At 30.6% G+C, this 12,992-nt stretch overlaps 1 protein-coding gene across 1 annotated transcript; it reads right to left on the bottom strand.

The window, feature by feature from the left end:
* Positions 1 to 631: 631 nt before the first annotated feature.
* On the bottom strand, positions 632 to 9,070 carry LOC107448961 (uncharacterized). The gene is made up of 2 exons (XM_016064341.3): positions 8,181 to 9,070; positions 632 to 3,940 (listed from the first exon to the last, which is right to left on the bottom strand). Exons 1-2 carry the CDS (start codon positions 8,566 to 8,568, stop codon positions 3,111 to 3,113), a joined length of 1,218 nt encoding a protein of 405 aa, XP_015919827.1. The 5' UTR covers positions 8,569 to 9,070; the 3' UTR covers positions 632 to 3,110.
* Positions 9,071 to 12,992: the final 3,922 nt, after the last annotated feature.

Here is a 12,992-nt window from a genome sequence, read left to right as displayed (position 1 = left end):
ACTCGGATACATTTCTCGATTGCCGAAAATAATTCTTCAAAGAGCCGCATGTGACTCGCGAGCCGCAGGTTGGCCACCCCTGGTATATACGATGGTTGCTGAATTTGCATAGCAATAATAGTAAAAAAGAAAAAATGGCGTGTTCCTTCACTGACGTTTGAAAAGTATAACTTTGTGTTGTCCCTTGTTTTAAGAACTATCATACAAAGACTAAATATTTAACTTTTTTCATTTACCCAAAATAACTCGGAATAGTAAACTGATTTTACGTTAAAGGTTTCTAACACATGAAAAAAAATTCAAATTTCAACTTAAAACTTGTGCATCATGTTTTGTTTTAGCTCATTGTATTTATTAATTAAATAAAAAAAAATCTGCTGATTTTTTAAATTTTTTTTTCTTCAAATAATTGGTAAGGATGGAATAGGGAAGTGGTTAAATATCATATTGACATTTGTCAACCGCTTCCCTTAAATATATTCTTTTAAATCAACATATTTGTTTTAAATATGTTGATTTTTTTGATGTTGATCTCATGGATTTCAAGTTCTTGAGTAAAACCGTAGGAAGAAGTTAGTTTTAAAAAAGTCCATGTGTTAAGGTTCTTTTTTATCTAGTAAGGAAAAAACTATTTACCATATAAATTTTTTTATTTTCAACTGAGAAATATTCTATAAAATATATATAAAAAAAGTATTTAAAATTTGCAAAGGCATATTTTTACATCTGGCATTTTTTTAAATTAATCGAACACATTTTGATGCCTTTCGTGAGTGAGAACTGCCCAATCTTTTCACCGGCTCGGAGGCAAAATATTTGGTTATTGCTACCAAAGTAAAAATCTTAGTTCGTTAACAATTCTTCAGCAGACATAAACAATTCTCTCATAGACCACCAATGGTTTACGGAACATCGTCATCTACCGCAAAGTGTTTTAGATTTGAAGACTTATGAAAAACTTGAAATACACCTCATCCCACATTTTGAAAATTCCTGATACAAAAAGTTATTTAAAGACAAAACTTTATCTACATAAATATACAATTTACTTTGCATTAACATAAAATTATTTTGTATTAAATAAGAATGTGTATGAAATATTGTAGTTATGTATTACTGGTACCTACATAAATGCATACATATCATAAATTACATCTATATACATAAATATCAACATATCATTGACTCAGATCTACATGAATAATTTAGGTATTTACACGACATTTATTGTATACATAAAAACATAAATGTATGCTGAATATTGCAGTGATGTATTATTGGTAATTAAATTAAGTGTAATTTAATCAGAATTAAAGTGCAGAAAATGAAGCGTAATTTAATCGGAATTAATGGTTCAGAATCAGATATTTCCTGTCTTCGACTAGCCATTGGCGATTAATTATTTTGCGAACGAAGAGTGTGAAATACGATAATTTTGGGGCCAAGGGTCATTCATTCATTTATTCGTGAATTCGCATTTCGTTAGCGAATTATATACGTCATAACAAAGCACTTTGTAGTAGGGAAATATATTTAAAAACAATAACGAAGAATGATGTGTGGATGTTTCAGAGACTTAATAAAATCAGAATAAGTCTTATCTTTTCGGAGTAAGTTTCATACATTAAAATGCTAAGTTTCAATCTAATTAATGTGCTTAATTCCACGCGCTTATCAGAATCAAGTCGAGGAAGTGCTTTTTGAAATAAGCATTATTTTTCTACTTATAATTTTAAAAAAATGGTGAGTCATCCTCTTTATTAGTACAATACTATTGCTTACAGCCGTGGTGGCTCAGAGGATAGAGCGTTCGCATTTTAATGAGGTGAACCGGGTTCAAATCCTAGCTCACACCGATCACAGTGAAGTAAAATATCTTCAGTGGTAGACAGATCATGGGTTAGAGTCTTCTTGTCTTCAGACTAACCGTGAGTGGTTTTCCTCTTGATGTAACGCTAATACGGGATAGTTCCTACAAAAATATCCTCCACGCATGCATATTGCTCCCTATACTTGATCCTTGAGTTTCCTTGTCTCCTGAATTGGCTTCAAAATTACAAGGATAAGCAGTTGAACATTAGTTGTCTCAAACCCAAAAAATTGGATCGGCTGTTTAACGACGGGTATAAAATAAATTACTATTGCTTCCGGAAGCATAAAGACCTTAACGCGACTTTATTGAGATACTGTTTTATTATTATTGCAATATATGCGTTTTGATTTTTAAGTTTCTACTTTCTTTCACGATTTCAGCCCCCCAAAATTTCGTATGTTAATATTTTGAAAAATATAAATAAATTTTCATGCATGTAAAATTGAGATGAGCATAACTTTTAGTTTGGGTGGTATATTCAGAACTGAAATTTCATTCTCTGATTTAAATTATTAGAAATTTATTTGAAAAAAAAAACCAGTACCAACTAGCTTCGGTTAAAAATTTATTTCTGAATGTTTCCTAATTTTTTTAAATATCCAAACCCATAAATAAAAGTTTTAACTGAATTAAATCGAATACTTCAAAGAAATGTTTTAGTATTTCGAATTATTCTTGAGAAATTACGTACTTAATGTTTTTTTTTTAAATTTATTTTGTTGAAATAACTTTAAATTCTTATATCAATTATAAATCACAAAAAAAAGGTTTAAAATTTGTTATTAAGGGCTTTTAAGTTATTATTATTTTAGTTATTTAAATTTTAAAAAGAAATATTAGGTAAAGATGACTTGATTTTTTTACTATAGAAATGTTCCTCTTTCATTACGTCAAAAATTTTAGACCTGAAAATTTTGTCATTACTTTCTCTGAAATTCGACATCTAAATAAACGTGGCACCGTTATACCATCAAATCCTCCCCCCCCATTCCCAATTGTCACATTTTAGAGACACATAAGTTACCATTTTGTAATTTTTCCCAGATCGTAGCAACTCTGTATCTGCAAACGTGCCTTGGGAACCTGTTATTCAAAACTCTTTAAATAATGTGATAATCTATATTAATCTTCTAATAAATTTGAATCTGAATCGATAATGATTCTAAAAACTAAAAAGTTGCTCTTAAGAACATGAACATTTAATGACGATGAAAATGTGACGCATGTAAACAATATTCTAAAATGAATTTCCACCGAGTTCTTTGTAAATGGATTCCAAGACATTCAGTTCATTTTCCATTCTGTCAGCAATAGCGTTGATATCATTCGCTTTCGTGCTTTTGGATCCTTTGCGAATGTCGATCGTAGTTATCACTAAATTGGCGACATCCAAAACGATTCCGAATCCGAACAAAGCACTCTGGGCCACCATTCTTGCTGTTGCCTGAGATACTTCTTTAGTGACCACAACACCAGTTTTCATGGCTACACTGGCAATGGTCATGCCCAGGTCACTCCCAAGATCTAGAATCTTTATCAAACCTAAAACCAGACGGTGAGATCTAACAACACTGCCAAGTATTAAGTTATTTTTGCTATGTAACAAAATGGCGACGAAAAAGAAAGCTACGACGGCCGGAATCAGTAACATATTCTCGTTTAAAATGCCCTTCATTCCAGATGGCGCTGTTTTTTCAACGCAATCTTCAATTAATTCCTTGAGTTTGGGATGAACCTCGCCATTTTCTAGCGCAGTCAACTTCGCAATGTCTTCATTGCAATCTGTGAAGTTTCTATAAACTTCTTTGGCAACATCAAATCCAATGACTGTTTCGATTAATGTTATTAGGTCTTGAGCATGTTGGAACCAGGGCGTCATGTTTTTGAAAGTGTCTTGGTCGTTTCTTAAGACATTTGTTGCCTTTTTTATGCTTTTGTTTAGAAGAGCGATTTCCGTGACAGAGGTACCAAATGTTGCAGCCCCACCTACAACGGCTGTTGCTAAGCCAACTATTCCAAGAATCATGGCTGCAGGTGGAAAGATGAATGCCGAGACTCCCACCAGACCTGTAAATAAGTAAACATTTAAATTATGAGCATAAATACGTATATTTTACATGCATTTTGAATAGTAACAACTATTGTACTCTTATAAATAGAATAGCCATTTCAAGGTCACGAGATTTCCCCACTCTTCCAACTTCTCCCATCTCCATTTCCATGGTTTTAGTAAATCTTTTTCCTCTCGTGAGCATATTTCAACTTCTTACTGAAATGTAAAGCCAAGATAAACCTTAGGTGAAACTAACTATTTTATCTTTCCAAATTAAAACTCGTAGAAGACAGATCTCAAGCAGGGATTCTTAAGCAGAAATGTTTTTTTTTTAAAAGAAACATTGAAAAGGTAAGTTTTGTAATGTTATTTTAGAGTTTTTGCTATGAGTTTTCTATTTTTTTCGGACGTAGGTAGCCTTAGACATGCTGATATCATGGAAACAGATAGGGGAAAGTGCGCAGAGTGGGAAAATCACATAATCCTGAGACGCCTATTTTACTTAGAAACAGAATACACATAAGGCGAAAAAGAAATTAATCTTAATTAGAGAAAAGAAGCTGATTCCGTTTTGCACTTCGAATCAAAATTAGTTAACACGTTGAATGCCATTAATGTAACTCACTAAATTAGAAATAACTTGAATTTCATTACCACTAGAAGATATTTTAATACAAAGTGAACATATTTCATATCTCTTAACCCTTTCGCGCCGACTGTCACAAATACGTGACAGCAAAAAACCGTATCAANATTTTCAGAAAAGTGGTAAGAAGATAAAACTGGTAATCAAAGTATTTCTTTAGCAGTTTATTTGTGGTCGGATTTATAATTTTTTGATTTATTTAATTCACCATTACTTTGTTCAAAATAAAACTATTTAGTTATACTTTGAATTAACATTGATTATATATATGATTAAACTAACAATAATTAAAATAAAAGCAAAGTAAGTCTGTCAAATTAGCAACGACTACATTTAAGTTACCGTTTTTTATTTAATTGCAACTTGATTCTGATTTTGTACGAATGCTTTTCTGAATCACCCGTCCCCAAGGGGTTAAAAACGAATATGCAGAACGTTTTCTTTTTAAAAAATGTTTAATTTTCAATGTCAGTCACGGTGGTAGTTACGATTGAATAATTTAATAATTAAAGGCGAATTGAATTTCTACCATTTTTTACATTTTTAGTCACTAGTAGCATACCTGTGACTGGGATCTTTTTAACACGACTTTTTTAACACGTTGAATGCCATGGGGGGTCACCGATGACCGGTGAAGCCAAGATTATTAGAAACACATATTTCGAGTAAATTTTTAATTTTTTAATATTATTATCGTTACTAAAATGGTGTGAAGAAATGAATGCAATATAGAACACACAAAAATAGTTTTATTTATATACACAGAGATGCCAACTTGTTCCTAGCAACGATTAAATATTTTAAAGTGATAGTTTATCAATTGTGATTCTTGGTTTAATAAATTCAATTTAGTAGATTTTAATCCAACCCTATTTCAAACAATTCGAAGGTTTATATAATTCACCACTTTTTTCAGATATGTCATAATTCAAATCTGACTGTAATATACCAAGGCTGCTATGATGTTAAAACAGAGGAAAAAGCTTTTAATTTCATACCCTCATTTTGGTCGATGTAAATTTTGCAGGGGAAAAGTTTCAAACATGATCTTTCAAATATGACCAACAATTTTTCCCATGATAAATCCTCCAAAAGGTTTTCTGCCGAAAGATTTTTTACATAAATTTAGTATAGGAGTGCTTTCTTTATTTTCCAGGCCTGAGAACTACTACGGTTTTCGCAAAATATTTTGTAGAGTGGTACACAATCGAAAACCAAAGCCTTCAGAATTTTGGTAATTTTGCCAGCATTTTAAAAGCCTCATCATAAGAAAGCTAGAACAAAGTGGATGAACTTTTTAATCATTTCTATGTAGAGGTGAAGAAAATAAGTTCAAATTAATCAAAAATAATACATTAAATGATAATACCCCGGTACCACTATATTACATTTTTACAAGACGCGTAGAAAGTTGGCGGCCCTGATTTTGTCGTGGTTGTGTTGGCGATTTGATCCAGAGATGCTAACTTATGAGCTTAATAATAATTAAAAAAATTATTGCTGTAACAAACACAATGTTTTAATGCATGATTCTTGATTAAAATAAAATAATCCTTTACTAGGGCAACTAATTTTTAAATGTTTCCCTATTTCCACAGTTTTTCATCAAAAATCCTTTGTAAATGTTTTAAAAAATACCTACATTTCTGCAAATTTTAGTTTTTTGATTCTGTATCACTTGATCAAAACTTTTTTCAAAAAAACGGAACAGTTGGTCTAACTCAGTGAACTGTCCGAAAAATGAACACGGTCTCTTTTATGAGTGAATCTCACCTAATATTGGCGCAGGAATCTAATATACAATAGAACAAGGATTTTTTTGAACGATTCATTAATACCATCATTGTTAGCTTTTCTCATGATTCTACATCAGTTTCAATACGGTGTACTCTTTATATTTCAAAGTTGGAGGGACGTTAAAAAATTTCGAAATAACAAGTTCACAACTAAATATGTTCTAAAATGTAGAAGAATATATTCTAAGATTGTACTCCAGAAAGTAGAGTCATTAAAAGCATAAAAATAACTGCTAATAAATATGTATGTTATGAAAGTTAACTATAAGTCTAATTCTATTTTTAAAAGTTAGACAAAATTATGCATTAAATATAAAAGAATTGGTTTACAATGAACTTACATTGTAATTTTTCTGAAAAAGTTTATTTTCTATTTCACAAAATATTCGATATAGCAAGATTTTGAGACGAAACTCTTCGACATAGGAATTTAAATTAAAATGATATAAATATGTAACGGCAAGGAGTAAAAAAAAGTTTTTTTGTCATAACAAGGCTTTCGAGTTACGGAAGTTCGAGATATCGAGAGTATGTCAGAGTAATGTCACTTTCCTGACATATCTTCCTGGCATTTTTCTCGATCTAATTTTTACGTATAAACTCTTAAAGGCATTTCTAGAGTACATACACAAGTAATGATTCCCAAAATATATTGTAAAAATAAGTTTTTATGTCAATAATTATGTCACACGAAAAAATGTCATCTGGCAGCTTACTATAGTCTATATAAATGATACGTTAGTTAACACGTTCACGCCGGGGTGGCCCACCGGTGGGTCACGCTAGATTGTCTTATCTTGGCAGCGCACCGGAGTAAAAACTGGTACCAATAAATTTCAATCTTCAGTTTTTTTCCAGGAATAATAAAAATCCATAACTACCAATTGTTTTTAACGGATGCAATTTTTATATTGAATTGCTTCTTGGCCGTGATAAATTTCCTTACAGTGAATTGTTATTGTTGAGAATAGATTAACTCNAAAATTTAACAAAATAATTTCAAGACACTATCACGTTCCATTAAGATAAAACAATGAAGTTTGACACGTGTTCCTGATGTTCTACTGTCCAAGTGTGCATGCGGCACGACTCAGATAATTTGTTGATTGTATAAGAACTGGAATCCATCTTCATTCAAAATGAAAATTATCTTTTTCGTCTAAGATGTGAGTTTTTCCCCACGAGATCCCGTATGTGTTAACACCACCTGTCCGGAGCCACCAGCACCATTAGACCACACGATCCTGGAGATCCTTCTGGAACGAAGGATCAGGTAAATTGATTTGAACAATATCTCACTAATACGATCACTCTTTTTATGTTTTCTTATTTATTTCATTCAAAAATATATTTAAATCATAACGATATAACAGTAAGCGATTTCGGATTAAGAACAGAAAAGAAAGTTTCGAAAAGAAATTCATTCAAAGAGATTTTAAAACGCAAGTAGGTTTTTATGTTACAATTTGCCTGCCTTCTATAAATCATTAATAACATCCTATATAAAGCTTTGTTTTTAATATCCCAAGATAAAAGAGTCACATCTAAATTTTTAATATTTTCCTGCAGAACTTGATAGTAAAAATCAAATTACAAATTGTCATTATCCTGGCAATAATTTTCCTGGCACTTGAATCCCAGGAAATAATTGCAAACTGTATTGCTTTTTATAAGGTATCATTTACGGATACTAAATGAATATTTAAAAAAAACTGAAGATGTAAAATTTAAATTCCCTCCCCCTAAAATTTTTATATTTTCAGAGAATTTCCCATATGTGTATATATAAAAAAAATTAATTCAATAACTTACCTCCCATTATGCCAATTGAACTCGATCCAACTTTGGCAGAGTTACAATTACGTCTGTCAGTATTAATCTTCTTGGCCAATCTCCGTAATTCAGCTATTGTATTTTTTCGAGACACTGCCCAGGTGGGACAGCTCTGCAGAAATTCTGGAGTTGCTCTGCTCGCGTGATTGAAAGTTCTTATAATCCTTTTCAAATTCCCTTTCGTCATTTCTAACTTGTGGTCAAAATCCGCCATGGTATCATCTCTCGGTGCATCTTCGCATAAATTCAGTAACTTTTCCTTAGCAACCGTGAAGAGCGATGATGCTAGAGCGAGACTGACTTCATCGCTGGATTGTCTGAAGAAATCGCAGTTGAAAAAACTGTTGAAGGAAGGTAAACGTGCCATTTTTAGAAATATTTCAATTTAATTCGTGTCCATTGATCTGAAAAACTTTCACATTAAAGCATATCGTTCAACCAATAGGCATATAAGTTTCTTTTAAATTATCACAGAATGGAACAATTTTCCGATTAATGCTCACCGTTCAATCAGTATGAAGGTAAGTTCTCACATAAATCATCACAAATATAAGTAATTTTCTCGTTTATGCTCACTATTCAACCAGCAAGCATGAAAATTCTATCTAAATCCTCACGGAGATCAATAATTTTTACTAATTCAACTACTATACATGAATGTTTTATATAAATGATCAAAATATACGAAATAATATCAGATTCATCCTTATCTATCAACCAGCATCCATGAAAGTTAAATAGTTTTAGATAAATCAAAGATAAAAATTTTAATATTTTTACATATCGTTACCAATATGCATGAAAGTAAAAAGTTTCTTTTAAATCATCACAGAGATAAATATATTCTCAATGTTATGGAGACATGAACGACAAAAGAAGTGAGGGCAACAGATGTGAAATTTGGGATCATGAGGTTTACTTTAAATATAAATCTTATGATGCAAATTTCAAAGGCTTCAATATCAAAAAAGTAAGGTTTAATATCAGTTAAATATAGAACACAAAATCAAAATGCAATAAGAACTATTGTTCATCTTATCATCTCAATTATCGTTGCTATCTATTACAAACACAGTGATAAAGAGATATACATAAAAAGCTAAAAGGTAAAGATAAAATTTACATTACATAATAAATCATTTTAACTCCATCAAAAAAATTTCGTTGCACTTTCACATTAGAAACTCGAAAGCTAAATATAAACTTATTTGCAAATGTAATCTCGAAACTAACATTAAAGAAACATATTATATTTAAGATTCGTATACTTATTTAAATATTGATATGCTAAAAATTCAAATTCGGCATTATAAATTTTTTATTTTGTAACAGTCGTTGAACAGTGGAACCTATTTTGAGTTTACGACTAGCAACGCTCAAGTCCGCTGTCTCGTAGTTTTGAACCCAATCCAGAAGACAAGGGAACTCTTGGATCACGCATTGGGGCAAATCAGCCTTTAATGAGAATTTTTTGATGAAACTAACCCGTATTTGCATTACATTGAGAGAAAAACACGAATTACTCCCACGGTTAGTTCTACGGCAAGAGGATTCTAATCCATGATCCATATACTACTGAGGATATTTTACTTCAACACTGTGGTTCCATGCAAAAAATAATTTTTAATAATTATTTTTTTTAACTTTACTTAAATACAGTCGGAAATTTTGAATTGTAAGGTTTGCATAATTATAAGGAATGTGATTTTTTTTACGGCAAAATACAAAATTTGAACGGAATCGTTTGAATATTTTCTGAGATATCAAATTTTAAAAGAGTTTGATATTTAAATGTATTTATAATAATTGGATTCAAAGTTATCCAAGGTGTTCGCTTTTTTAATTTGCGCACTATATATTAACTCAAACTATATGTATTTCTTCATGGTGCGATGGGAAATATCTTTATTTATATTCTTCAATTCCTTTATTTTGAATTTTTTCAAGATCTTTATTTTGTATTCTTTCAATACTTTATTTTGTATTCTTTCAATATCTTTATTTTGTATTCTTAAATTCTTCACTACTTTATTTTGTATTCTGTCAATACCTTTATTTTGTATTCTGTCAATACCTTTATTTTGTATTCTTAAATTCTTCACTACTTTATTTTGTATTCTTAAATTCTTCACTACTTTATTTGGTATTCTTTCAATATCTTTATTTTGTATTCTTAAATTCTTCTATTCTTTATTTTGTATTCTTTCAATGTCTTTATTTTATATTCTTAAATTCTTTATTTTGTATTCTTTCAATATTTTTATTTTGTATTCTTCAATACTTTATTTTATATACTTTCAATATCTTTATTTTGTATTCTTAAATTCTTCACTACTTTATTTTGTATTCTTCAATTCTTCACTACTTTATTTTGTATTCTTAAATTCTTCACTACTTTATTTTGTATTCTTTTAATATCTTTATCTTGTATTCTTTAATTCTGCAACACTTTATCCTGTATTCTTTCAATATCTTTATTTTGTATTCTTTAATTCTTCAATAATTTATTTTGTATATTTTTAATATCATTATTTTGTATTCTTTAATTCTGCAATGCTTTATTCTGTATTCTTTCAATATCTTTATTTTGTATCTTAAATTCTTTTGTATTCTTTCAATATAGCCTACTTATTTTTAAATATCTATCTTGCTCCAACTAAATCCCCCTGTATTCCAGTTCCACTATTTTTCGTTGTTAATAATAATAATTTCTAAAATCCAACAGATGGCGCTCTGCGCAGTAATGTAAAAGGATTAATTTTATTCAGTTTCCTGTATGGCACTGCAACATGAGCATCATTCCTTGTTTTTTGCTATTAAATAAACTTTGTTGAAGGCGTTTGTAATGCTTTAAAACCTCGAGATTATCGTATTTAGCATCCATATAATGTTTTACTTCAAGTATCTCCATACCACAAGGAATGGGAAAAGGGTTAAATTGATTGTCTGCTTTCTGAGTTATGAAATTTCTAAAAGACCGTACTTTTAAAAAAAATTTCTTACACAAAAACAATTCAAATATTCTTTCCTTTATTCGAAAACTTTTCGTTCAAATTGTCTATTTATCATTTTAAATTACATTTTAAAATCATGTAAAAATATGATTATCTTACAGTTCGAATCTTCATTTACCATAATTAGATTAAAATACCATTTACCATAATTAGAAAAGTAATAATTAACTATTAAAAGTTATCGTTTATTTATTATTTGAATGAGATAATCCCTGAAAAAACGAGTTCTTTAAGTGAAGTAATTCGTTTGCTTAAGTAGTTCTGGAGATATGGCGAAATACGAAATAAATAAAAAAATAAATAGATAAAATTAACATTAAATGATTTCGATCACCAGTATCAGTGTTGCTAGAATTTAAGATTAGAAAGTAGCGAATGTGAGCTCCAAAAGTAGTGGATTCGAACATTTTGTAGCCCAAAAAAACTATGTAGATTATAAAAATAAGTTAAATTTCAATGCTGTTGTAGTTCATTTACGTCGCACTAGAGCTTTACAATGGACTATTGGCGACGGTCTGGGAAACATCCCTGAGGAGGATCCGAAGACATGCCATCACAATTTTGATCCCCTAACAGGGGATTGCATCCCCGCCTCAGTTGCCCGACGACCTGCACGCAAAGTCGAGCTCTTTACGGTAGAACAGTTTAACGAGAACCCATACCGCACACCCTCGGTCTTTACGCAGACTAGTCCAAGTGGTCACCTACCCGCATACTGACACCAGCCAGTGATGCTTGACTTCGGTGATCTGATGGGAACCTCTTAACAATCAGTCCACTGCGGGATTAAATTTCAATGCATTGCATTAAAAATTTCGTCAAATTCAATATTTCGTTTCAACTCTAATTAAAGGTCATGTGATTTATTTTAGAAGATAAACGATTAATAATGGTTGGAGTTAAAGCTTTTTTTTTTTTCATCATACTTGCCGTGCATTTTTCCATATATCTTTGCTATTTCACGAGCCTTATGATTTGAACCATAGATATGGAGAGATTCTAGATTCCGAGCAGCAAAAAAAATAAATAAATAAATAAGATAAAATAAAATAAAATAAAGAAACCAAAACTAAAGCTGATACGTTTTCAGGAAGAAAAAAAAATTTCTTTTTTAAAAAGATAAAGAAACTGCAGATTTTTCAAAATCATTTTATAATGGGAAAGGAAAAATTTTTAAAAAAGTATTTCTGTAAGAAGAAAAAATGCTGCGCATTTTAAAGATTTGTAGCGTTTGAAAAATAATGAGTAGCCCAAAAAGTAGCGGGGAGCCCAAATTTGATTTTCAGTAGAGAGGACTTTTAAAAGTAGCCCAATCTGGCATCACTAACCAGTATTCTTAAAAAAATTTAGCATATATATTAAACACGTTCACTCCGGGAAAAGTGAAAATACTGGTACGGGAAAAGAGAAAATACTGGTAGAAGAACTATTTCAATATTAGATAATATTCGGGAGGAGTTAATCTATTCTCAACAATAACAATTCACTATAATGAAATTTATCTCGGCGAAGAAGCAATTCAATATAAAAATTGCATCCGTTAAAAACAATTGGTAGTTATGGATTTTTATTACTCCCGGAAAAAAACTAAAAAATGAAATTTATTTCTTACCAGTTTTTATTCCGGTGCGCTCCTAAGATGAGATAATCCAGCGTGACCCACCGGTGGGTCACTCCGGCGTAAACGTGTTAATATGCATTACAATCATGGTCGTCAGCTAAAGATTTTTCAATACAGCATATTTTTTTACTTACAATTGAAAATTTAATTCCATTT

The sequence above is a fragment of the Parasteatoda tepidariorum genome, chromosome 9 (assembly GCF_043381705.1).
Source record: "Parasteatoda tepidariorum isolate YZ-2023 chromosome 9, CAS_Ptep_4.0, whole genome shotgun sequence".
NCBI classification, from domain to species: Eukaryota; Metazoa; Arthropoda; class Arachnida; order Araneae; family Theridiidae; genus Parasteatoda; species Parasteatoda tepidariorum.
The sequence above is the reverse complement of the archived record's forward strand: the minus strand, read 5'-3'. Positions and strand labels throughout refer to the sequence as shown.

What these genes read in the sequence shown, in the direction of transcription:
- LOC107448961 (XM_016064341.3), bottom strand. Translation starts at nt 8,568, where the DNA reads ATGGCACGTTTACCTTCCTTCAACAGTTTTTTCAACTGCGATTTCTTC. An exon ending in TTCAATTGGCATAATGGGAG is followed by an intron (nt 3,941 to 8,180) that starts GTAAGTTATTGA and finishes ACTTATTTACAG; the next exon opens with GTCTGGTGGGAGTCTCGGCA.